At 37.7% G+C, this 26986-nt stretch overlaps 2 protein-coding genes and 2 pseudogenes across 4 annotated transcripts; 2 read left to right on the top strand and 2 right to left on the bottom strand.

The window, feature by feature from the left end:
- The first annotated feature begins 845 nt into the window (after positions 1-845).
- Positions 846-9871, top strand: LOC127437182 (protein NEDD1-like; annotated as a pseudogene).
- A 1756-nt stretch (positions 9872-11627) lies between these two features.
- Positions 11628-12574, top strand: lyrm5b (LYR motif containing 5b). The gene is made up of 3 exons (XM_051691948.1): positions 11628-11695; positions 11802-11915; positions 12260-12574. The coding sequence occupies exons 2-3, from the start codon at positions 11871-11873 to the stop codon at positions 12470-12472; spliced, it is 258 nt and encodes an 85-aa protein (XP_051547908.1). The 5' UTR covers positions 11628-11695; positions 11802-11870; the 3' UTR covers positions 12473-12574.
- A 137-nt stretch (positions 12575-12711) lies between these two features.
- Positions 12712-20322, bottom strand: LOC127437183 (E3 ubiquitin-protein ligase RLIM-like). 3 transcript variants are annotated; one of them, XM_051691945.1, is made up of 11 exons: positions 20206-20322; positions 19641-19882; positions 19437-19491; positions 17396-17894; positions 16931-17082; positions 15187-15273; positions 14976-15096; positions 14283-14392; positions 14085-14203; positions 13315-13414; positions 12712-13213 (listed from the first exon to the last, which is right to left on the bottom strand). In XM_051691945.1, the coding sequence occupies exons 2-11, from the start codon at positions 19814-19816 to the stop codon at positions 13154-13156; spliced, it is 1479 nt and encodes a 492-aa protein (XP_051547905.1). In that variant the 5' UTR covers positions 19817-19882; positions 20206-20322; the 3' UTR covers positions 12712-13153. The 3 variants fall into 3 exon arrangements, 2 of the variants coding, with proteins under 2 accessions (XP_051547905.1, XP_051547906.1); XR_007896546.1 differs by lacking the exon at positions 12712-13213 and having other exon boundaries at positions 13385-13414; positions 14283-14388; XM_051691946.1 differs by lacking the exons at positions 19437-19491; positions 19641-19882 and having other exon boundaries at positions 20206-20306.
- A 1269-nt stretch (positions 20323-21591) lies between these two features.
- LOC127437345 (synaptonemal complex protein 3-like) lies at positions 21592-26263 on the bottom strand (annotated as a pseudogene).
- Positions 26264-26986: the final 723 nt, after the last annotated feature.

The following is a 26986-nucleotide window of genomic DNA, read 5'->3' as shown; positions in this document are numbered from 1 at the left end:
CCAGTGTATATATATAGAGAGAGAGAGAGAGAGAGACAGACAGACAGACAGATATACAGTGTATATATATATATAAAACACTGTGGTAGTAATATCATAATGACCATCTTCTTTTTACATTGTGGCAATGATAATTTGGGGGTAAAATGTGCAAAAGTGCCCTGAAAAAAAATTTCACAATGTAAAAAAAGTTTCGTGAAAATCACCCTACAATATTTCATATGTAGAGTGCCACAACTGTCCTGTGTTCTCACTAAGAATTCTGACCTTATTGTAAAAAAAATTTTTTAAAAAAAATGACGCGCTATATCCCATTTAAATATGTACTTGCTATTTAATAGCGCTACAAACATTTAAACGGATATGTTTCTCAGGAATGTTAATCAAAGTAACTTTTTTGTTTGTGTCGTCTTGGGCTTACAGTGACACCTAGCGGTGTTGATGCAGCATTATTTCAAATCAATAGTTTTAGTTACAGATGGCATTGTAGAAATTCAATATTCACAGTCAGTAATGATTAAATTAATCCAAGATGTCAAAAAAGAGGGTGGTTACTGAGATTAAGCGAGACTTGTCAAAACATGGCAGCCCCCTTGAGTGGACCCTCTCCGTGAAGAATTAAACAGCTTTTATAAGGTTACTGACATAACTGAAGTCTTCATCTCATGTGAGTGCTCATACATACATATGTTTTAAAATTACAATTCATTGCTTTAGGAGTAAAACTTTTTTTTAATGACAAATAAATTACTTGGTGCACATTTAACTTAAAGAATTGCAAGTCCTCTTCTCACATCGGCGTTGGTGTATTTCGGAATGTTTCTCGTTTTTTGAGCCCAGCAGCGCACCGTAGTGGCGGTTCCTTACCTTAGCCATGGATTTTCAAACTTTTGCGATATGACAAAGTTTTACACTTAAATAAAAGGACATGTTTATTCAAACTTAGTGGATGTCTTGTGAGGTGTTTATCAACATATCCTCCTGAATTTCCTCACTTTTTGTAGCCTAAATTCAGGGTAAGTAGTTAGTTGTTGCTAATCAGCTGTTGAATGCAGAAACTGTTAGCGCAACAATATAAACATAAACCAGTACATGTGCTTTGGAAGCAAAAGTTAGTTAGATAAGTAGTGTTAGTGGTTTATTTCAGACGTTTCTATTCTTGTTAAAGTCACTTGCGTAAATACATTTGATCATACTCTAAAGTTTAGTTACATTGTGTTGGACTAGCTGCATTAAACTTAATTTTGTACTTGTTAAGGCATAATTCAGACTATAATTTTAATTATAAATCATTTTAATAATAACATCATAAGTAAATGGACAATTATCTAAACAAATAGTGTTTTCTTTTTTTAAGAGTGTTGTTAATCAAACAAGTAACAATAACATCATTACAGTACTTCAAAGTGCAGCATCATAAGATGTCATGAACATTTTATACTAATTTGCCTGTAGAGCTTCACGTGAATATAAAACATATACAATTATAGTCATGGCGCGACTGACAGCTGTCAATCTTTTGTCTCTTGGCAGCTGTTGCTATGGAGGACGTCACGCGGCTGGTGTCGTCAGGTGAATGCCTGGTGAAGATCTGGGACTCGACCTCCATGACTGTGGTGGAGCAGTTCAACCCTCACAATACCACACATCCAGTGGCTCAAGTGTGCTGGAGCAGCAGCAGTATCCTGTGGAGCTGATTGTGAAATATCACTCATAATCTAGTGAAATGCCTATCTAGACAGCATATTTAAAGGAATAGTTCACCCAAAAATGACAATTCTCTCGTCATTTACTCACACTTATGCCATCCCAGATGTGTATGACTTTCATTCTTCTGCAAAACACAAACAAAGATTTTAGAAGGATATCTCAGCTCTGTAGGTCCATACAATGCAAGTGAATAGTGGCCAAGCTCAGAGTACTAGGTGGCGCTAGAAAGTGTAATCAAGCTTAAAATCATGATCGCCAAGGACACTGCTGATGTCAAGACTTGTAGTGAAAAAGGAGTTATATTTTGGTCTGTTCTCACTCAAAATCAATTGGATCGCTTCAGAAGACATGGATTAAACCACTGGAGATGTATGGGTTACTTTTATGCTGACTTTATGTGATTTTTAGAGCTTAAAGTTTCTGACCACCATTCACTTGCATTGTGTGGACCTACAGAGCAGAAATATTCTTCTAGAAGTCTTTGTTTGTGTTCTGCAGAAGTAAAAATGTTATACACATCTGGGATGGAATGAGAGTGAGTAAATGATGAGAGAATTTTCATTTTTGGGTGAACTTTTTCTTCAATACAGGTAGGATTTTGTGGGTTGATTTCACAGTTAAAAGATCTGCCTTAACTATGTTCAGATCAGTACCTGGTCAGTGCCAGCAGTATAGGGGAGAAACTGGTGGTATCCAGTCTCAAAACTTCACCACTTCCAGTGATGGAGCTGGGAGAAGGGGTGAGCTGACAGCCTTTTGTAACATATAATATGTAGATTTCAATTGTGAGCTTCTCATAATGTTTCTTTTTTCTTTTTTCTTTTTTTAAAGAAAAAGCAAACCCGCGTCAGTCTGAACTCCACGTCACAGTTCCTGGTAAGTGGAGGCCTGGACAACGCAGTTAATATATGGGACCTAAAGACGAAGAGGTTGCACCGAAGCCTCAAGGTATGGCACAGTTTCAAAGAGTGTTTAGCTGTATAGCGCTTAACACATTACAAGCATGTATGCCTCTAATACCAGCAAGGACGTTTCAAAGGACACAAAATAATCACAAACATTTTTCCAAAACTGATATCTGTGGAATCAGTCACATCCTAATCCATTTCCTTTGTCTTTTTCTGGTTAGGACCACAAGGAAGAAGTCACATGTGTGTCTTTTAATGAAGGAGATAGCTACATAGCATCAGGCTCTACCAGCGGAGATATCGTCCTTCACAGTATTATGACCAACCTGTCTAGCAAACCCTTTGGTCATGGGCCAGATGTGGTGAGTTTGTTGCCCCATGGCATTTCCTTCTGTTCAGCCATACAATAAAGCAAGTATACTATACCAGTCATGTAAATCTTTTGATTATCCACTGTTGAACACATTTTTGTCTCTTTTAAGCCCATACATGATCTCAGATACTCACTGGTGAAGAGGTCTCTGCTAGGCACTGTGTCTTGACAGTGGCTCGGTGGCACTGTGGGATGCTAACATTCAAAAGGAGCTGCACTTGTTTGAGGGGGCACACAAAGCCCCATGTTCAGGGTTGGCCTTCTCTCCAGCCAATGATTTGCTCTTCGTTACTGTAGGGCTGGACAAGAAAATTGTCTGCTATGACACCTCCAGCAAAATGTAAGACTAAACTTGTTTGTGTTGGTTGCAAGATCATCACATAATATTTTCATGCTTAGCAGTATGCAGTTTGGCCATTGGCGGTTATTGATTGTGGCTTTGTGAGTGTTTAAGTCTGAATGCATGAGAAGAATTGATTTCTACATTCATATTGAATCAGTCGATCAGATGTAGCATGTTTTTATTTTATGTGCATTTCTCTACAGGGTCTTTCACAATAAGCAGGTGGAGTCTCCGCTTACAGCCATCGACTTCACTCCAGACGGGGCTGGATTGGTTGTGGGCTCCACGCAGGGCAGAATCTACCTATACGACTTGCGCAACCTCAGTGCGCCAGTCAAAATCACCACAGCTCACAAGACTTCTGTTACCTGCATTCGCTTTCAGAACTCCACCTCCAAATTAAAGATACCATTCCCTCTGTGACATGCACATTGGTAACAACCCACCATCTGTTGTATGTGAGGTTGTGTTTTACTTTTATTAAACTGACTCATCACCACATCAGTCTTAGTCATAAATATACAGTCAGGGTCAGAAATTGTCTAGAGGCAAAAATTCTTCCAAAAGTAAGAAAGATGGCACAGAAGTTCAAAATATAGTGTCAAAAAATGCCCTCGTAATGAATTCAGGGTTCCCACTCTCATGGAAAACCTGGAAATATCAGGGAATTTTAAAATTGTGATTTCTAAGCCTGGAAAAGTCTTGGATATTCACCGATCAGCCACAACATTAAAACCACCTGCCTAATATTGTGTAGGTCCCCCTCTTGCCGCCAAAACAGCACCAACCCGCATCTCATAATAGCATTCTGAGATGCTATTCTTCTCACCACAATAAAAAGTACAGAGCGGTTATCTGAGTTATCGTAGACTTTGTCAGTTCGAACCAGTCTGGCCATTCTCTGTTGACCTCTCTCATCAACAAGGCATATCCATCTGCAGAACTGTCGCTCACTGGATGTTTTTTGTTTTTGGCACCATTCTGAGTAAATTCTAGAGACTGTTGTGTGTGAAAATCCCAGGAGATCAGCAGTTACAGAACTACTCAAACCAGCCCGTCTGACACCAACAATCATCCCTGCGATCATCTAATCAGCCAATCCTGTGGCAGCATTGCAGTGCATAAAATCATGCAGATGCAGGTCAGGAGCTTCAGTTAATGTTCACATCAACCATCAGAATGGGGAAAAAATTTGATCTCAGTGATTTGGACCATGGCATGATTGTTGGTGTCTGACGGAACTATGTGCTTTTTGGAACTTCAAAGTTATGGTCACCATTCACTTGCATTGCATGGACCTATAGAGCTGAGAAATTTTTCTAAAAATATTCCTTTGTGTTGTGCAAAAGAAAGAAAACCTTACACGTTTGGGATGACATTTCGGTGAGTAAATGATAAGAGAATGCCTTAAGCTGAACAATGGCCCTTGAGAATCAATTCTAGGGACAAAATATATTAATACATTTTAATAAAAATAAAAAAAAGGAAATTTATGACACTGGTTATAGTGCATATTTAAAAACTAGCCCTATTCCCACAGTCCACTAAAACAGCATCTAGCAAGTCTTCCCAGACAAATAAGAGGGTCTCTGTAAAGCTGGGCGGTCAGCAGATGGGACCTTCCACTCCAACATCTACAGTCCCACCTAGTGTGCCTGAATTTCCTGAAGAAAGAGGAGATGGCCAAGCCCAAATCACAGGTCAACGTTTGCCTCTTTAGGGCTAAATAGGATAAAGCTCCTTACTCAGTCATAATAGGTTTGCTTAGTAATTATTTTGAAGCCATAATTATGACTTTTTTTTAATTGGTTCTATAGGTACTGAATGTGTTATGTGTCTGCAGGTACTGCTATGGAGGTGTTTTCCCGAGAAGGAGAGGGCCAGCACAGACAAGATCAGCTGCCGTGTGGGTAGAAGTTCAGTAGCATCGGCCGAAACAGCCTCAACCTGGATATTTTCTCCCCTCTTAATTATGGTAAATTATCATAGTGTCCTTGAATTTTTTATTTATTTCAGATCGTCTGTCATCTCACTCTCTGCCTTTTATGGTCTCTTAATGTGGTTTTCCATCCACTGTACAGGTTTCAAGACACATGGGTTGGGTGATAATCCAACTTTAAGAAATGGTGGGTATTTTCTAAAATATGTACTGTTCCTACGGCAGAGTTCAAAAGATTTTGAAAATATTTTGCAATGATTACATGGCTAAATGGTGGTACGACATTGCTGTTTTTGTGAAACAGAACTGTGAGGTTTCTCTGTTGTTTCTAGGGGGCAGTATAGATGTGTTCTCAAGGGAGTCAGGAGAACAACACAGCACAGACAGGTTCAGGGTCGGCCGAAACAGCTTGGACATCTTCTCACCTGTACGAGATGGTGAGAAAACATTTCCATTTGGTGTTATAGCAGTTTACCATCTCTATTTAATTCTCAAACCAAAATGTTATGTCAAATTATTCTTGTCTTATTACATACTGTATCTATACATTTGCATACACTTATAGACTGATGTATGTAGTCTGCAATGTTTGACCATTTCCAATAATATCCTTTTAGATTACAAAGCCTACAGACCAAGAGATGCATCGTGTGGAAAGAAAGGCAAGATCTGTGTCTCAGTCTACTCTTATGTACATAACAGGAACATAATATCATACTTCAAACATGACAAAATAGCACTGTTGCATTCAACAATACAAACACTTGTATTTCCTGTGTTACTAGACTTTGAATACCTACCTCATATCCCGGGTGGCTCGTCCCAGCGAAAGACCCCATTGGGCACTCCGGGCAGTTGCTGCTACAGTCCGTCTGTGGTTCAGACTCCCCCACCAATCAAAGAGGAGGAGCCCATCACTGCCCCACCACAACAGACAGATATACAGAATGGCACAAAGGTCCATTTTTTTTGTTTATATTCAGGGTAAAAATCATGGGATTTTTTTTATAGTTAATATATTTTGTATTTATTATGCTCTGTCATAAAATATTTAATCGGGGTGTTACGTTGCACTGGATTAAAATCACGGTGAAGAGTTCTAAATAACATGATACATTTTAAATACCTGACCCAAGGCTCGACAATAAGGACTGCCTGATGGCCCACACATTCCACAGTTCACAATCACAGTGCACGAAATTCCCAATTTTTTTCATTTTAACATGTTAAAAATTAGCAAGCCACACATTGGAACACATGAAATCAACAGTTCATTTCAGTAATACTGTAAATCCATCTCTGTCCGTGCATTTCTCTCTCATCTCTCCATGCAGCGTAGACACTGTTTAACGTGCACGCGCACTTGAACGGGACAGAGCGCAAGTATTGTTCCCACAGTAAAAAAAAAAAGCACAGTTTCTCTCATTATTTCACGTTTAGAGATGAAGCGCTGAATAAAACCTAATAAACTTTGTAAAGCACCGGTTATACATGTGGCTGGAAATCTGAGCTGCTCAGTATCCAAAATACAAGTAGGCCTATATATTTAGGTGATGTTTTTCAAAATGCAAACATTAATTCGACACGCTAATGGCGTTTGATATGAATAAAAGCAAAATCACTACGGTTATTATTAGGGATGCTCCGATCTGATACTGATACTGAAGCTTTTGGACGGATTGGGTATCGGTCCGACGAGCCCGATCCAAATGCGATACTGTGTGTTAGTCATGTTCTTTACTGTCAAGCTCCAAAAATGTTGTAAAAGAACCATAAAAACACAATTAAAGCAGTTCATATGACTCGTGCATTTTATTCAAAGCCACTTGAAGACGTGCGATAGCTCTGTGAATCACAAAAGGCTGTGTTTTATATAGTATGCGCAGTACCAGCGCGTTAGTGAATGGTGCTGCTCTGTTGACACAAACTCACGCACAGGCTAGTGATGCACTCGCGGCTATTTCTTGCCTTCACAGCGGTGCGCAATATTTGAGCGCTACTCAAGAACAGCATCTCAGATGTAGATGCTCAATAGTTCGGTTCACTTATATGCATTTAGAATGGCACTGGAGGTGCATTTTACCAGAATTTGAATAAGAAGTGAATTAAACTACTGTGATCTTGCCTACAAACAGACACATACAGGACTTCCTGGAGAGTTCAGAATGTCAAAATAAAAGCGTGAGGGTTTAAAAAGTGCATGATTTAAATATATTACTGTTGTATTTCAAATTAAAAGTCAATAATAATAATATTAATAACGATTTATTATTATTATTGTCATCATTAGTATTTGTTTACAATTTATAACAATATTTAAGTTGAATGGGTTCCAAAAAATAACTGTGTGAATGAAAAGTGGACTGATGTCTTACAACTAAATGGAACAAAAAAGAGATCTGAATCCTTTAAAATCCAGATGCAAGTTGAAACATTTTTAAAATAAAACACTGGTTTCTTTTCTACTGAATTACTGTTAATTTTTCTGCTACATTATCCAGTATAATAGTTAACAAAGTTTTTCTTAATAAGCTATACATTTATATTGAAATAATGTGTAGTGAGAGGTTTGTGTTTCTTTACATATTAAAGAGTACATCCAATTAGTTCCACACAATAATGTAAAGATATTTTAAACTGATTATGCAAAAAAACAATACTGGTATCGGATCGGGATCGGCCGATACTGAGATTTCCGATATCGGATCGGAAGAGAAAAAGTGGTATCGGTGCATCCCTAGTTATTATTATGTTCAGGGCTGTTCAGCTGCAGGGTGAAGATGACTATTTAAAACAGTCTACTTCATATCTTTCTCATAACACTTGTTCCATTTCTCGTTTCTGGATTGTACAGATATTTTTCTTTTCAGTGTTGGTCTTGTTTGGGTTGTCTAATTTCAAGTTTATATCCACTCTTAATTTACAGATTAGGCCTAATATCTACCTACTGTATATACTGTACACATCACAACCGATTTAGTAGCATGGTCTCCTCTCTCAGGGATTCATATGTGTATAACATTCAGCCAATAATCAAATCTTTAACTCAGTGGCTAAATATTTGATCCTGCTTGTGAAAACTACACAGAGCTTAAAAGTTGACAGCAAGACTAAACGGGTGACGGAAAAACCATAATTTGCTCCACAGAACTCTTCACTTAAAAACATATATGTAAATGGCTGGACAGCTTATGATGAATTTATATCTATAAAGTGCTGATATGGGTTTACATAAGGCATAAATCATATCTTCCAAATTATAAATGTGATAAAATTTTGGGAGAAATTGTCTTAAAAATGTAATATTTATCAACAACAAAAAAAAAATCGGCATTTTTTAAAGCCATGATGGTAAAAACAGCTATTTTTCATTTTTGCATTGGGGCCAGTGAAAATTTTGGCAGAGCAAGTGAAAATTTGAACCACTGGACTGGCCCAACTGGGCCAGTAGAAAAAATCCTTAGCGTTGAGCACTGCCTGACCAATTAGAGACAACGATGTGCCACTAATCCCCGCCCATTTTAGGATTCATGCAACATGTTTGTATGGATTAAATGTAAAAAAAAGAAATAAAAAAAATTCAGTTGAACTTTTATCAAACAATGTTGTGGTTTTGTTTTTTACAATTTGCGATGATGTGATTTTGGTGCCATTTTCAGAATGAAAGGCTAAATGTTTGGGAATGGAATTTAGCTTTCAAGTCATGGAAAAGTCATGGAAATTCATTGGTTGAAAAGAGTGGGAACCCTGTATATTTTAAAATGTAATCTGATAGGTGTTTTAATTCACCTCATTGTCTCTGGATTATTGACAGGTGGAAAACAATTATGACAATGGCCAAGAGGACGATACCATAACAACACCCCCTGCCTCACAGAGCACACGTGTTCAGTCAGTGCATCCATTCAACACACCTGAGCCCACTCAAAGCAGAGATCTGCCCACCCAGCTCACCTATGATTCAGCGGTCTGCAGAGCCCCTCCTGCAGCTGCACCAGGTATGTTTGAATGGTGGCAGTTCGATTAATATTTGTATTGTTTTATTTAATTGGATATAATATGTGACTGATGTTTTAAACTAAAGCTCCAGCAGCAGCAGTTGATTCTGGAGCTGAGAGCCGTGGAGCTCTGCTCACCTCTGTTCAGATGAGCTTTGTTCACAATATGATCCATGAGGCACTGGAGGACATTAGGTGAGCAGCCACACATTCATTAAACAGTGTAAAATCTAGTGATCTTAAATGTGATTGCTTGCAGTGATGTATCTTTTGTAAACTGACTAAATATTTTTTCTTCCAGGGACACCAGTCATAGAGACATTATCAATCTACAGGTGGAAATGGTTCGACAGTTCTATATTCAGCTGGTAGGTAGACAGTGTCCTGTTCATCAAGGATTGTGAAAAAAAATTAGTCATACAACTAATGTTCTTGTGACATGCTTAAATTGCTGAATTAAAATCCCATTTAACATTGGCAATTATCATTTTTCAGAATGAAATCCACGGTCTAATTGAGAGGTACTCTGTGAATGACTCGCTTGTCGAGGAGATAGAAAAACTGAAAAAGGAAAACAAGCGACTATGAGCCAATTATTAATGACATTCATGCACATGCATCTCCTTCTGCATTATAAAGCCTGTGACAGTCTATGAATACTGACCAAAGTGAAAGCGGGCGGAGAGCCTTAACTCTGCACACCTCGGCTCAAAACCACAGCCCACCATCTGCCTTTGCATTTGTTGTAGTGGCCCACACTTTTGTATTTGTTTTCAGGTTATAAAGGTTGTTTTTTAAGATTTCCATGCCTGAATCAAATAGCAAGGAAGAGAATGCACTTTGTGTTTGTTTTGTATACTGACTAGTTTACAGAAAAAAGATTACACATATTGGCACTTGGTACCTAAAAACATGAATGTAGTAAGTGACAAATCATCTCAGTGTGCGTTTGCCACTTATGGGTTTGCTTTTTTCTAAATGTTGTCCAAATTATTTTTGTAAACTCATGCCAAAAATGATAAGGGTGTGTAAGAGTAGGTGTGGTATTAGATATGTTTGAGCATCATATGTCTGTATGGGGATTATTTGAATGCCATTGCTTCTGCTTACAGATTAGCAACAATACATGACGACATCTTTAATAAATTTCAAATGATCTTCGCAATACATTTGGCATCAAAAAGAAAATGACTAACACAAAAATATTATTCTGTATACGGTGCTCCTAATCTGTTTTTGTAAGATGTTTCCCAATGGACTGGTCTAAATAAATTATTACTGCATTTTATGCTTTGCTTCGATTTTCTGTTGAAGAGTTGTACATTCCAATAATGTTGTACTACTAAAAGTATGCCAGTAGCATAATATATGAGTGTGTAAACGTGTAAATCTTTGTTTTTGTTCCAATGCTTTTAATTGCACTCTATGTTTGGCATATATGTTTCAATTTACCAGCGCTCCAATTGACTTTTATTTTGACAGACTTGTATTTGTGCAACAAAAAGCCGTCATCGGCCAAAATCAAAGGACAATGCACCTACGTTTTCCTTTGTTAATTCGGGATGACTTCAAGGACTTCAACACTAAAACTTATAGTTCATACAAAATAATTTTGTTTAATCTGACCCACAACACTTAGTTTATGAATTTTAACAACTAGTAGTTCTAAACATAACTAATATTGGCATTATATTCATTCATTTTCTGTTATAATTTCATGTACAGCTGCTTTGAAACAAGGCCTGTTGTGAAAAGCGCTATACAAATACATTTGACTTGACCCTGGGAATTTCCTATTGGTTATAAATTTATGAGTAAAATACTGTCCACGTTACATATTATTTGAAGATAATTGGACGTTTTGTTCTACAACAGAAACTACACATTCATACCTCAAACGTGAATTTTTAAGCCGCCCTGTTAAAAAAAAAAAAAAAAGTACGTTACTGGATACGGACTACAAATACCACAAGCATGCGAGTGAACGTGCCTAACGAAACGAGAAACAGTTGTAGTTCTTATCTAGCAACTTGTTACCAACATTCACGTTAGGGGTATGACTGTGTGTAAATTATGTTGTTAAACAAAACAGCGAAGCATCTTAAAGTAGTGTTTACTACAGACCATATTTCACTCATAAATCCAGAACTGCCATCATAAAAAAACTAAACAGAAAATACCTAGGGAACCTCTGGCTCGAAAATGCTAATTCTCTACAGGGTTTTTGGACAACCTGAACAGCTCTGCATCTTGTACAGTGCCTGTCTTTAATTATAGCAATAATAATCATATTTTGAACCCTAAAAAAAAAGAAAAAGAAAAAATGGAGGACTTTTATTTTGACTTCATGCTTTTTGATGACGTCAGAAGTTGCTTGCCTGATTGTTTACATTCCGTCCAAAGGGCAATATGACACGATAACAAGTATATTAAAATGAATACATGCTTATATTATATTTACGTGTTACAATTTGAATCTTCTCATAATCACTAATCTTGGCTCTTAAAGTGTCTGTCTTCGCTGTTTCAGTTGTAACAGGTCAGCTGAAGTGTCTTGTACGGAAGTTGTTGTTTCAGAACGCAAAACAATCGCGGGAAAATGACCAACACACTCCGAGGAGAGGTAGTGCGACTATATAAAACTGTGAGTACACTGCCCCCTTCTGCTTATAAATTCTATTGGTTTGGAGAGAGAAATAATCCATAGAGGCTTCTAAATGACGAAACAACCGTTGTCATTATGGGGTACATTCTGTTATCATTTACTCACTCTCATGTTGTTCCAGACCCGTATGACTTTCTTTTTTCCGTGGATGTTAGGCAGTATGTTAGTCACAGTCTATACTGTTATTATACTTTTAAGTCACAATTTTCATTTATGATATTAAGGGAAAAAACTTTAAAGTATGCCATATTAAAATTCCACGCTGCACACATCTATGACTCTAGGCAGTAGATAATCATAATCCTTTCTTTCTTTCTTTCAAGTTGCTTTTTCTTGGACGCGAGTACCCAAAAGGCGCGGACTATTTCAGAGACAGACTGAGGGTCGCTTTTGCAAAGAATAAGGATGTGCGAGACCCAGAGAAGATCAAAGAACTCATCAGCCGAGGAGAATTTGTGGTGAAAGAGCTGGAAGCGCTGTATTACCTACGAAAGTACAGAGCTTTGAAGAAGCGATATTACGACACAGACAAGTGACTGCTGAATAAAATCACTTGGCAATGCTTTGCCTGTAATTTCCATTAACAACAGGGCAATAGTGGCGGTAAAGAAGCTGTGAACACACTAAAGATATCTTTACTTTTCTGTGCAATAACTTCATGCATGTAAAATCTAATGTAGTACATGGGAAAATCAGAGTCTATTTAAATGCTAACATTAAATATATATATTAAATATATATTATTATTTTTTATATAAGAAAATAGACAAGCATATGTATAGAAATTGAATTTATTTGAAAATCAGAAAAAAAAAATATTTAGTTTTACTTTAAGAGTTATGTTAACCCAAAAAATGACAATTCTGTCATTTACTCACTCTCATGATGTCAAAGAAGGTCCTAATGGTTTGAAAAAAACACGAGGGTGAGTAAATGACAAAATGTTAATTTTTTAGCTAAACTATCCCTTTAGCAGGTTTGTTGCCACTGGTGTGATACAATATTGCTGTGTCTGATATGTTTTAGGAGGATCTTTCTAAATAATAAACCGTAGTTGCATGGCAGCGACTTATATTGGCTCAAACATTAAACAATGGTATACATTTAAAAAGTGTTTAATAACACTCAAAGTAAAACTTCACAGTAACATTAAAAGTCAGACAGGTGATCACAAGACCAGCTCTGAGGTAGACACCGAGTCCTGAACTCGTGCGTTCTTAAGAAAAACCTCCACATATTGATATATCTGCTCTGCATATGGGGCAAGTGGCATTCTCCTGTGAGCAGAACACAAGACAGGATGGTGGGATTTTACATTTGGCAAAATACTGTGACTGTAAAATTCATTTTGGAATTGAGTTTTCAAAATGATCCACACCTTTAACCAGCGGTCAATGCACTTCACATGGTAGTCATGGAGACATGGGAGCATGCGGAGCCGCTCGCCCGCTTTGTACTCACTGAAACAGATCTGGCAGCTGTGAAGAGACAAAAAGGCCATAAAAACTTCCCTTCTATAAGCAACACTTTAAAGGGGTCATGACATGCCTTTTTTATTTATTTATTTTTTTTAAATATGTTCCTTGAGGTTCTCTTATTATATTAGTAAAGTGTTTTCACACAAAAAAAAACAGTCATGTATTTGTAAAACATGCTAATTTTCCACCCTCATTCTGACCCTCTGTCAGAAACACTCTGTTTTGGTGTTGCTTCTCCTTTAAGACTTGACAGTAACACCCACTGTTATGATTGGCTCTCTGCTTTTGGCTCTCTCCTTGTCATCTCACTGCTCACCGCTACTGGGCGGGGCTACAGAAGTGATAAGGTAAAGTAGGCGCTGATGTGTTGTTGTGGAGGCAGTCAAATGCAAATATATATACCACAATGTGACATCACAATGTGGAGGAAGTAGAGAGTCGTTTTGGCAGCTTGGTTTCAACAAATGCTCTTTTTGCAGTGAAAAAAAAATGTTTTGAGTTCTGAAACTTATGTTTTGATTGTACAATGAACTCCTATATGTGAAAAGATAAGGAAAAATTCCTCATGTCATGGCCCCTTTGAAAGAAATGCAGCTGATCGCTGTTTGAAAATGAAAACATTATAGAATGGCAATCCTGGCATCCTGTTCTGTGCATCAGAGTGACTTACTCTGTCTTTCCTGCACTGTGTGAAGGATCATACACCTTTGTGGGCAGCCTTTCGATCTCTGCCTTGCTCAGAGTGTTTTTGGCTACAGCACCTTGTTGCTCCTCAAATGCTAAAAGAGCCTGAAAAAGCAAAGGAAAATTAAGAAAACAGATGTTGAGGAAGACCAGCATGTGATTAACTTGCATTCAAAGTTCAAACCTCATAATTATTTCCCTGCAAGTCATCAAACACGTCCATATGCAAGTGAGAAGGTTGTCGGCGTCGGGAATTACGAGTTCTGCCAGTCTGACGGCCTCCCTGTTGTCTTCCTGTCCAATGAAATAATTAAAATCAGGGGTAATAACATGCACTGACCTTTAAAAGATCACTGCTGCATTTTAATATTCGACAATTAACATTTTGTTTTCTTTTAATCGAAATTAATTGTCAGTATAAAATCTTGAAATATCAGGGACTTTTTTTCAGGCCTGGAAAAGTCAGTAATAAAAGACATTTCTTTAATTTATCAATTTTTCTAGATACGATGTGCTCTAAAAAAATTATCAACTTAATATTGCTCTTGGTTAGAACTTGTGTTGAGTAGAACTTGCAAGCCATAGTGATGTCCGAATTTTGAGTCAGTTCTTTGTAGTTACAGTTTTGAGTCAAAATGGTTCACAAAACGGTCTGAATGATTCATTAGCGAATCCGTCTGAATCAAAATGATTTTTAAAAAATTGGTTACCAGATATCACAAATAACTGGAAAAGTTATTCAGTAAAAGTTATTGGAAATTAATTGGTCAAAAAGGATGGGAACCCTGCAAATTACATAATCAGAGCAGAATCAAAATATTTTTTTCTAACCAAGTTGATACATTTGGATCACACGTGACAATTAGAGTTGACTTACGGGGTTGCTCTCCAAACATGGCCTGCTGGAGCTCTGAAAACTCTAAGGCTCCATGTGATGATGCAGAGCTGATCATTGAGGCCCATGGAGAGATCCATCCCAAGCCAACGTAAGGATCAACCTGCAGGAAATGCATGAAACAATCACTTCCTGAAATCCCATGAAAATTATGATCACAGTATTATGCTTCAATTCTCTCAATGCAACTGACCATTTGGTTGTGGTCATTTCTGCTTGGTGATCTGGAATGTAGCCTCCGCTGCTCTTGTTCCAGTCGCTCTTCTATATCAAATTGTTCCTTCATACACAAAAGGTGACTCAATTGAATTAAAAGTACAGTATTAGCCTATTCCAATCAACATGATCTAAAGCAGAAGAATGTCTATAAAGGTTCTTTGTCATCAAGGTTCTTGTTTTCATATCTGGTCCCGAAATCTGGCTTGGGTCCCTGTTAAAAATTTAAGTCTATGGGATATGTCTGCCATGAGAAAATGGTACACTTGATCATTTAGAAAAATAATAGCCCACCGCTACTCAACAAGCCATATCATTTAAGGTATCACGTTGCACAAACATCTTTTTTCTCCCGTTTTCTCCCCAATTTGGAATGCCCAATGTGCTCTAAGTCCTCGTGGTGGCGTAGTGACTCGCCTCAACCCGGGTGGCAGAGGACGAATCTCAGTTGCCTCCGCATCTGAGACCGTCAATCCGCGCATCTTATCACGTGGCTTGTTGAGCGCGTTACCACGGAGACATAGCGCATGTGGAGGCTTCACACTACTCACCACGCACCCCACCGACAGCGAGAACCACATTATAGTGACCACAAGGAGGTTACCCCATGTGACTTTACCCTCCCTAGCAACCGGGCCAATTTGGTTGCTTAGGAGACCTGGCTGGAGTCACTCAGCACGCCCTGGATTCAAACTCGCGCCTCCAGGGGTGGTAGTCAGCATCAATACTCCCTGAGCTATCCAGGCCCCTCAAGTATAATACTTAAGGTTGGGGGATTGTTCAAATCTCTAACCCTCTGAATGAGCAATAATACAGATGCTTGCCTTAAAAGGCACCAGTAATAAAATGTATTTAGGAGCAACATCGCTTTTGAATCAGCATATTTGAAATCAACAATTAAAAGTTCAAACCTCATACCATTTTTTAATATACAGGGTGAAACCTACAGGGTAACTAGCATCGTCATTTTCCAGAACGAATGACCATAAGTTGGTTCCTTTGAATCAATACCGTAAAACATACTTCTTACCGAACAAATTACTTTATCAGTAATCATTAATTTCGTCATGTCCGACTTGAAATGAACCAAGAATGCAGAGTAATTACTGAACAGTTATTTAGCCTTAATGACAATTTATAGTTAAAGATACACTGAGTTTTGTTGTAATTAGTGGTATAAAAAATGAATTAAAGCTGAAGTGTGTAATTTCTGCACCACTAGCATCACCAAGCTGAATTGCAAAAATAAACAATGTTTTCAAAACAGCTGAATATACCCCCCATCTAATTGAAAGTATGTACCCCCATCAGTTGATCGAACAAACAGTCCCGCCCCCAACTCACACCTCACAGACAGTGTTTACAGTTTTCGAAAAAATGTTTACCTATGAATGGCTTACTTACAGTTGTCTCTGCATATTAAGCTTGGATAGGAGAACGTATTTTAACACTGAAAAAGTTACACACTTGAGCTAATGTTTTTTTTATTTTTTTATTAAATCTTTATTAAAATGTCTGTGTAAACACACCATTTGCAAGAATCTGTTGTTAAAATGAAATGATCATAATTTTGTAACACACTGCTGTGTGTAGGAAATCCAATAAGAATTACATTTCATATTTCCAAATATTTACTCCTCAAAAGCACTAAAATAATAATTAATGGAACAGTTAAGGAAACTGAATTATTAAGAGGAATCAGGTAGGAGAACGAGTCCTACCTGAAGGCTTCTGGCATATGCCTCATCCTCAGCCATCTGAGCTGAACGGACCATACTATCGACTGCAACCTCATTAGCGTCATCCTCTATGATGATAACATCTTCTGGTATCTGACATGTGGATGTATTTACTGGTCCTCGTATTCTCTCTGCTGTTGGTGTGATCACCAAATAAACAAAGATTCAGAGTTAAAATATAGTAGCAAAATCCTGACCTTTAAACCTGTGGATGAAAATAAACTGCAAAAAGGGACTGGAGAAATGCACAACCGTTATTATGTCACAACAAATGACCAAACACAGTAACTACACATATGTCAAAACTGAGTTGACTGAAGAACAGTACAGTGGCATCTATGAAAATGTAACCACCAATCAATTACAAGCTCGAGTGAAGAAAGTTTAAGGTCCAAATTCACTTACATTTGACAATCAATCTCTCTCTTTATGGTGAGTAATACATACCGGCATCAAGCAGTAATGGAGAGTCTGTCTTGGGCTCTGCTGATGTACTTTTAGAGGCTCTAGATCGTTTCTTGCTATAGATAGTCTTTTTAGATCTCTGTTCCCTTCCATTGGTGGTGCTTTTCGTCTTCTGCTTAGAGGTGCAACCCATCCCTAACAACTCATTTAAATATGTCTGATCACTAATTGGATCCAGTGCACATGTAGAAGACCCAGCAGAAGAAGAGGGTTTGGAAGATGCAGGAGGATGGGAAACAGAGGACCTTGCTGGGCATGGAGACTCCAGCCATGTAAAATGAGATGGTAACAGAGATGAGGCAGCTACAAATCCATTTGCTTCTGGTGTAATGTCAAAGTTCCCGTGGACACTCGCGCCTGCATTTGAGTCCTCCAGTTTACGCCGCTTAATTGTTCTTTGGGAGCTTGGAGTCGTACTGAGGTATCCTGGAATGTTTTCTCGTCTTTCTAATTTTCTACCATCCGAATGCAAGGATGTAGCCTACAGATAAGGACAACATGGCGAGACTTTGTTTTCATGTGGCACTAAGCATAACAACAATTATGAAAACAATTTCAGAGCTTGGTTATGTCTGGAATGGAATATTAGCAAACTGCTTAATTTGCAGCATACGCTATATACTGCCTTTCATTTTTTTTTTTTTTTTTTTTAAATAGTATGTGAAACACTATTGCAGTATTATGCAATGATAAACATTTCAAACTGCAGTATGTTACACTGTTGTCACATGATCTCAGTAAGTTGCATGTTTTAGTCAGTGAGTGCCATCAAAGGAATAATTCACCCAAAAATGAAAATTCTCTCATCATTTGCTCACCCTCATGCCATCCCAGATGTGTATGACTTTGTCTTCTGCAGAACACAAATGAAGATTTTTAGAAGAATATCTCAGCTCTGTAGGTCCATTCAAAGCAAGTGAATGGTGACCAAAATTTGAAGCTCCAAAAAGCGTATTAAGGCAGTATAAAAGTAATACAGATGACTCCAGTGGTTTAATCAATGTCTTATGAAGCAATATAATCGGTTTTGGGTGAAAACAGACCAAAATTTTTCACTGTACAACTTGTCATTGCAGTCTCTAGGCATGATCATGATTTCAAGCTTGATTACACTTCCTAGTGTCTGATGCATATGCAGAGCCCTAAATCGCGTTAGGAAGTGTAATCGAGCTTGAAATCATGATTATCAAGGAGACTGCTGATGTCAAGATTTAGAGTGAAAAAGAGTTATATTTTGGTCTGTTCTCACCCAAAACTGATTAGATTGCTTTTGAAGACATGGATTAAACCACTGGAGTCCTATAGATTACTTTCATGCTGCCTTTGTGTGCTTTTTGGAGCTTCAAAAGTCTGGCCACCATTCACTTGCATTGTATGGACCTATAGAGCTGAGATATTCTTCTAAAAATCTTAATTTGTGTTCTGCAGAAGAAAAAAAGTCATACACATCTGGGATGTGAGAATGGAGAATTTTCATTTTGGGGTGAACTATTCCTTAAACATTCAGTTAATTTGCAGTGATGGGCACTTGGGCCGAAGATGATGCTCCTGTCGGCCTCATGTGGGTAGCATGCTTCTTACTGTTTGCGTGGCTGCGAAGTGCTCCCTCTCCCATATTTGATAGCTCAACAGTAGTTTTACAAACTTTAGCTTACATTTAGCTTTTCTGTTGTCTACTTTTAACACCCAGTCTTTGAAGTGATCATTTTGTAGCCAAAGCTCTTGAAATTTACATTTTCCTGGCATGTTTGCCTTAGTTAGCAGGTACAGGTGACTGCATTTATTAACTGAAGTGATTGCCAGTTGACGAGCGGGAAGGGGATAAAATGTGATATTCCATGACTTGGACCAAAAAAATATAAAATCCCCTGACTTTCCATGTCTGGAATAGACTTTAAATTTCCATGATATTCCAGAAATTCCATGACCCGTGGGAACCCTGACAGTACACATAATGCAAACTGCAGTAATAGCAAGAGTAGTACAGTAGTATGCCATTCTGAATGCAACCCTTTTCTCTTACCACACTTCTGTCATCATCTTTTTGGGAATGCCGTTTTCTTCTTTGAGTCATTGGGCTGTAAAGGAAAGCTAGATACTTGTCATTGCTGTCATTAATGTCAAGAAGTTAACAATGTACAGAGATTAAATCCATTACATAACAAAAACACAAGCTCCTGCTTATAACAAACATCTCATCAATACATTTTTATACCAGAAATGATACCTAGGGGTCTCTGGGATGATAGTGGAGGACAATTCATGAGAAAGCCCGGGGTCTTCCAAAAGGAAATCGCTGTCATTCAACAAACAGGCATTGTTGAGAGAGTCAGGATTGTCTGGCTCCATCCAGGGACGGTACAGAGGACTGCTCGGCTCTGAGTTCTCCTGTACGTGAAACATTACTTCTGATTATGGCTTACTGGAGTCCTCCTTTGGCTACAGTTGACAGCTGGTGTGCTGATGAATCTATATAAAGAGAAACGTAAGCATAACAGATACATAAAAGCCTTTATAAACCCATAAATAGTTAGATGGGGGGGGGGGGAGTTCCTGGGTAGTGAAACTGTTTTCATCATATTTGTTGAAATACAATCGTTATCATTAGAGCGTTTATACAATAATAACATTACTGAAGTGTATAACCGTTGGATTGAACGTTTAACAACAGAAATTGGTAACCAGTTAGCAAGCCACATTACATTAAGATCGTTTTTAAGGACATAGTTTGATACCAAACTTCGCCAGAGCGCAGTTTTATAATAGCATCAAAATGCACTTCTTTTACTTACCATCTTGATACAACATAACAACGTGAAACGCAATTTTTTCGCTTAGATACCGCAACAGCGATGATTGAAGTCACCATGGCAAACACCGCCATCGAGCTTTCCGTTTTTCCGGTTATGTCACTTCCGGCATATCATGGCCGGTTAGCTTTATATTTAAAGGACCCTAAACATCTTGCTTCACTTTCATTTGAGGAAATTGTCTTCTGTTTTTACATGTCAAAAATATATATCTTAAAATCTATTTAAATATATTAAAAAAAAAATGTCACAAATAAAAAAGGTAAATCAATTCAGTCTTTTGCACATTGACCATTAAATTACTATTCTCACAAAGCTTTGGTCAAATTTTTGTGAAACTCCCTGCAAATACTGAGGTTATGTGACTTTGTATTAAAACTCTGGCATCAATTTGCGATCGTTTTCCTAAAGTAACAAGGGAGCATTTTTTGAGAAATCATCTGACCCTGAAGCAAATGTTTCTATCGTTTCAATGTTATTTTCATAATTTCTAAAAGCTATCAATTTGAAAACAAAAGCCATATCTTGAATAAAAACATGAAAATGTATTGTTTGGGTAATGACTTTACAAATAGAAATAAAATAATATTCATGTTCTTGCCCTTCTTAGGGTTAAACTGCACTACCATGGGAATAAGGACTTTCTTTTTTTCTTATTTTTCTTTTTGATCCCCATTTCTCCTAATTTGGCATGCCCAATATCCACTACTTAGTAGGTCCTCGTAGTGGCGCGGTTACTCACCTCAATCCGGGTGGTGGAGGACAAGTCTCAATTGCCTCCGCTTCTGAGACTGTCAATCCGCGCATCTTATCACGTGGCTCGTTGTTGTGCATGACACTGCGGAGACTCCGCATGTGGAGGCTCATGCTACTCTCCACGATCCACGCACAACTTACCACGCACCCCATAGAGAGCAAGAACCACTAATCGTGACCATGAGGAGGTTACCCCATGTGACTCTACCCTCCCTAGCAACCGGGTCAATTTGTTTGCTTAGGAGACCTGGCTGGAGTCACTCAGCACACCCAGGATTCGAACTCACGACTCCAGGGGTGGTAGTCAGCGTCAATACTCGCTGAGCTACCCAGGCCCCTGGGAATAGGGACTTTCTAAGATTGGAGCATCAGGTTGACACTGGACTCTTCATTAGAATGAAAAACAAAACAGAAGCATTAATTTGATCTAATTAGATAACCATTTAATTGAATACAACAGGCGGACAATTACTGATTCAAATGAACAAATTGATTCAAAAGAAACTAAATACAGAGGCCACTAACTTAGTCATATATACTTACATTTTGAACAGCTTAAATCATTCACAATATCTGAACATGTAATGGTAACATTAGAATGGAAAGACATTTTTAGAAGAGCATGGAATGAAGGGACTTTCGAACAGTAGCCATCTCCTGTTGCTGCTGTACATATAAAATAATAACAATTTCTGTGTAAATCATTCATAAAAAAATTCTTGTGTAAATTGTTGCTTGTGTTTCATGAGTGAGACCCAATGACTAAACCAAGAAAAATCTTAATTTTTAATAGGCTCACAACACTCTTTCAAATTTAAAAAAGGATCACAATACCTTTTTCATTTAAAAAAAACTTTGCAAGGCAATGAAGAATACACCAAATGTTATATTAAAAGGCTATTTAAAGCAGACATCCAGAAGAAACCTAAATGTGGTGGTGTTAAATCTCCTTTGTAGATGCACTCACTGTGTCCATCATTATCTTCTTCTGCAGCAGGGCCATTTATTTTTTAAGCTCCATCTGGGTGCCCTGCAGGAAAGCTTCATGGCCTTTTTCCATCTCTTCCATGTCCTGCACAGAAATTGATCTCACTCGGTCAAATAAAAATATATAAATAAAAAAGTTGGTCTTGCTTTAAGTTCAAGTACTTAAAGCGATGATGGCATCTCTAACCTTGACAAACTGCTCATACAGGTCTTTGATGGTTTTAATTTTTTGGATTTGCACAACCCTTGCCTGCTGGAGCAGCTTCTGCTGCTGGCGAAACAAATTCTGTAAGAAAAGGAATGATAAGTTCAAAGGAACATTGTGTGAGACATTTACGTCAAACAACTCTAAATGGCTGCTAGACATCCCAAAAAGGTTGCATTATATTTTATGTGAGAACACTGCATTATATTTTACCCAAAGTGTCATGTGCCCAAAAATCATGTTACAAATTTTAAACTTCTTGGCTACATTTCGAAGAGTAGATCTGTAGCTGAGCGACGTAACTCACTGAAGCCCATTGTTCATTCTGTAGTCTCTCATCTAATGTCCAGCACTTACATTCAGTTTCTCCTCCTGTTCTTCAGATTTCTGAGCATCAGTTTCCCATTGCTGAAGTACAGAGAACACCTGCTGGGAGTACTCTTGTGTCAGCTTCTGCCTGCAAAAAGGCAATCAAATATTGTTGTTTCTGAACATCAGAGTGGAAGTAAATAAAGAAAGATGTGCCATTTTCTGCTGCTCATTTACCTCTAATTCTGCTGGGTTTTCCACATCTGCTCTAGTTTCTGAGTGCTGCCTTTTAAAGAGTTTTTTAGTAAGAGACTCCAAGCGCTTCCTTTTGGTCTGCATGGCCTTGCTGATGTCCGCTAAATGGCCATTCAATCATGTGTTTTTGAGCATAAAACAGTATTTAATGACAGTCTGTTTTAATTTAGCAAATATTTCAAGACCTTAATACAGGAACACAAGGCAATATTATCAAAGTGACATCACTGAGATATCAATGCACAGTAAACAAAACATACCACCGAATCTTTCCAGCATTGACTGAACTTCATTCCTGGGATAAAGCACAGTAAGTTTGTACGTTTGTGATTTTAATTTTTTTCTTTAGAGAAAGGGCTTAATAACTATGGCCAAGTATAAATGTCTTGGTACTCACCCCACACCCACACTTAGGTCATCGTCATCAAATGTACCTGCAGATCGTTTCTTGGCCAGTTTGTCAATGATTGGAGTTTCTAATGCAACAAAATAAAAATTACAGGAGCAAAATAAGAGCATAAAAATGCTTCACAGCTACAGTATGTCCCTTGTAATATAATATTTGTATAATTTAATTTCAAAATAATTCAGTCCAAGCTATCTGAACTTAAAGGAATAGTTCACTGATGAGAGAATTTTCATTTCCCCATTTACTCACCCTAATGCCATCCAAGATGTTTATGACTTTCTTTCTTCTGTAGAACACAAATGAAAAAATTTTTGGAAAATATTTCAGCTCTGTAAGACCATACAAGTGAATGGTGACCAGAACCTTGAATCTCCAAAAATCACATAAAGGCAGAATAAAAGTACTCCATACAACGCCAGTGTTTAAATTCATATCTTCTGAAGAGATATGATAGGTGTGCTTGAGAAACAAATACATTTTTAAGTCCTTTTTTTTTTTTTACTGTAAATTTCAACCTTTGACCAGCCCTGACCAGTAGGTGGCAATATGCACAAATAATGTGAATTGCCAAAAAACAAAAGAAGAATGGGGAAGTGAAAAAAAGCACTTACAGTTGAAGTCAGAATTTTACATACACCTTAGCCAAATACATTTAAATGCACTTTTTCACAATTCCTGACATTTAATCGTAGAAAATATTCCCTGTTTTAGGTCAGTTAGGATCACTACTGTAGTTTAAGAATGTGAAATGTCAGAATAATAGTAGAGAATGATTTATTTCAGCTTTTATTTCTTTCATCACATTCCCAGTGTGTCAGAAGTTTACATACACTTTGTTAGTATTTGGTAGCATTGCCTTTAAATCATTTAACATGGATCACAAGTTTTGGGTAGTCTTCCACAAGCTTCTCATAAACAATTGCTGGAATTTGGCCCATTCCTCCAGACAGAACTGGTGTAACTGAGTCAGGTTTGAAGGCCTCTTGCTCACACAGGGTTTTTCAGTTCTGCCCACAAGTTTTCTACCAGACTGAGGTCAGGCCTTTGTGATGGCCACTCCAATACCATGACTTTGTTATCCTTAAGCCATTTTGCCACAACTTTGGAGGCATGCTTGGGGTCGTTGTCCATTTGGAAGACCCATTTGCGACCAAGCTTTAACTTCCTGGCTGATGTCTTGAAATGTTGCTTCAATATATCCACATAATTTTCCTTCCTCATGATGCTATCTATTTAGTGAAGTGCACCAGTCCCTCTTGCAGCAAAGCACCCCCACAACATGATGTTGCCACCCACATGCTTCACGGTTGGGATAGTGATCTTCGGCTTGCAAGCCTCACCCTTCTTCCTCCAAACATAACGATGGTCATTATGGCCAAACAGTTAAATTTTTGTTTCATCAGACCAGAGGACATTTCTCCAAAATGTAAGATCTTTGTCCACATGTGCACTTGCAAACTGTAGTCTGGCTTTTTTTTATGGCGGTTTTAGAGCAGTGGCTTCTTCCTTGCTGAGCAGTCTTTCAGGTTCTGTCGATATAGGACTCGTTTTACTGTGGATATAGATACTTGTCAACTTGTTTCCTCCAGCATCTTCACAAGGTCCTTTGCTGTTGTTCTGGGATTGATTTGCACTTTTCGCACCAAACTACATTAATCTCTAGGAGACAGAATACATCTCCTTCCTGAGCGGTATGATGGCGGTGTGGTCCCATGGTGTTTATACTTGCGTACTATTGTTTGTATAGATGGATATGGTGCCTTCAAGCCTTTGGAAATTGCCCCCAAGGATGAACCAGACTTGTGGAGATCCACAATATTTTTTTTTTTCTGAGGTCTTGGCTGATTTCTTTAGATTTTCCAATGATGTCAAGCAAAGAGGCACTGAGTTTGAAGGTAGGCCTTAAAATACATCCACAGGTACACCTCCAATTCAGTACACCTCCTATCAGAAGCTAATTGGCTAATTGTCTAAAGGCATGACATAATTTTCTGAAATCTTCCAAACTGCTTAAAGGCACAGTTAACTTAGTGTATATAAACTTCTGACCCACTGGAATTGTGATATAGTCAATTAAAAGTGAAACAATCTGTCTGTAAACAATTGTTGGAAAAATTACTCGTGTCATGCACAAAGTAGATGTCCTAAACGACTTGCCAAAACTATAGTTTGCTAATATTAAATCTGTGGAGTGGTTAAAAAATGAGTTTTAATGTATGTAAACTTCTGACTTCAACTGTAAATATTGATCTGTTTCTCACCCACACTTATCATATAGCTTCAGAAGACATGGACTAAACCACAGGAGTCGTATCAATTACTTTTGTGCTGACTTTGTCTTTTTTGGAGATTCAAAGTTCTGGCCACCATTCACTTGCATTGTATGGACCTACAGAGCTGAGATAGTCTTCTAAAAATTATAATTTGTGTTCTGCAGAAGAAAGGAAATCATACACATATGGGATGGCATGAGGTTGAGTATATGATGAGAGAATTTTCATTTTTGGGTGAACTATCCCATTTTACATCACAAATAAAAAAGTACCAAGGTAATACCATGGTTCTTTGGACGTGGTACCATTTATTTATTTATTAACAAGTACCATGGTGATACTTTGACCTTGGAGTAGCATTAATACAATGGTATTTAAATATGATCATTTTGCCGTGGTATTACCATCTGATTCCATACATGTACTATACTATACTTTTTGCATAATAAAAAAAAAAAAAAAAAACGAGGACGTCCCAGAATGTTCCCAAAGGGAGGTTTTGTCCGATTTGGCTGACTTTAGTACCCAAACTATAGCTGTTAAGTGCAAACACACCGTCTCTTGTATAATCGTCCGATCCACTTAATTATTTCTTTTCCTTGTCTGTCTTTAAGTCAAAAGTTTTGAGGTCTGTAACGTTATCAGCGTGTTTGGCATTCTTGTTCTGTTTTCTCCATGATAAGGCCACAGTCCTGCTGTATAATGAATATTTAGTGGAAGCCTGACCTATTAAAGCAGTGATAAACTTCAATTACAAATCCCCACCTGTAACAGATAAAGGATTTATCATCGACCAGATAAATAAAAACTAGCTGCGTGACAGAGGGACTTACCTAGAGTAAACATATTTGTGATATTGATCACAGCTTACCGTCAATTACAATTAAAATCCACAGGCCTCCTCGAAATCCCAGTGACGACGCGATATCTAAGATTGTCAAATAGTTTTACAAAATAGATTTTATATATTTTCTGTGAGAACTTCCACAGAATCTGCTTTACCTTACATGACAATCTTACCTACACACTTGTCAATCACATCAGCCTATTAAATTATCAAAATTGTAAAAAAAATAAAATAAAATAAAAAATACACTTAACTTAATCCGTTAACTAAAACACCTCTGTCAGTCGTTTTAAAACGTGTCAACCTGAGTCTCTGTAGCAGTTTTCCCGTTGTTTTAAACCTGCGTGCGAGATGATTTCAGCATCACATAATGTGAAACGTATTTAGGCCAATGATTAAAAAGATACCTTAAACATGAGCTATCAAGCAATTAAAGAATCAAAAGCACATCGTTCAAGACGTTTTTTGTGGCCATTTCTTATAATCGTTGTTGTTTCACTTAACTTCACATTTACTCCTCCAGTTTTACATTATTTGTATAACGTACAATATATACAACAAAAGACAAAAGTTTTAAAATAAAAAGGACACAGTTATCACATTCAAACAGATTCGTTCAAAGCTCAACTACTTGCTAAACACCAAGTCTTAAGAAGGCTCATTCAGTTGTTGACAGGATTGTAAGTGATGTGAGGACAAATAGTCCTACAGGTAGCATGTTT

This window comes from Myxocyprinus asiaticus, chromosome 48, assembly GCF_019703515.2.
Source record: "Myxocyprinus asiaticus isolate MX2 ecotype Aquarium Trade chromosome 48, UBuf_Myxa_2, whole genome shotgun sequence".
In the NCBI taxonomy this organism is placed as follows: Eukaryota; Metazoa; Chordata; class Actinopteri; order Cypriniformes; family Catostomidae; genus Myxocyprinus; species Myxocyprinus asiaticus.
The sequence above is the reverse complement of the archived record's forward strand: the minus strand, read 5'-3'. Positions and strand labels throughout refer to the sequence as shown.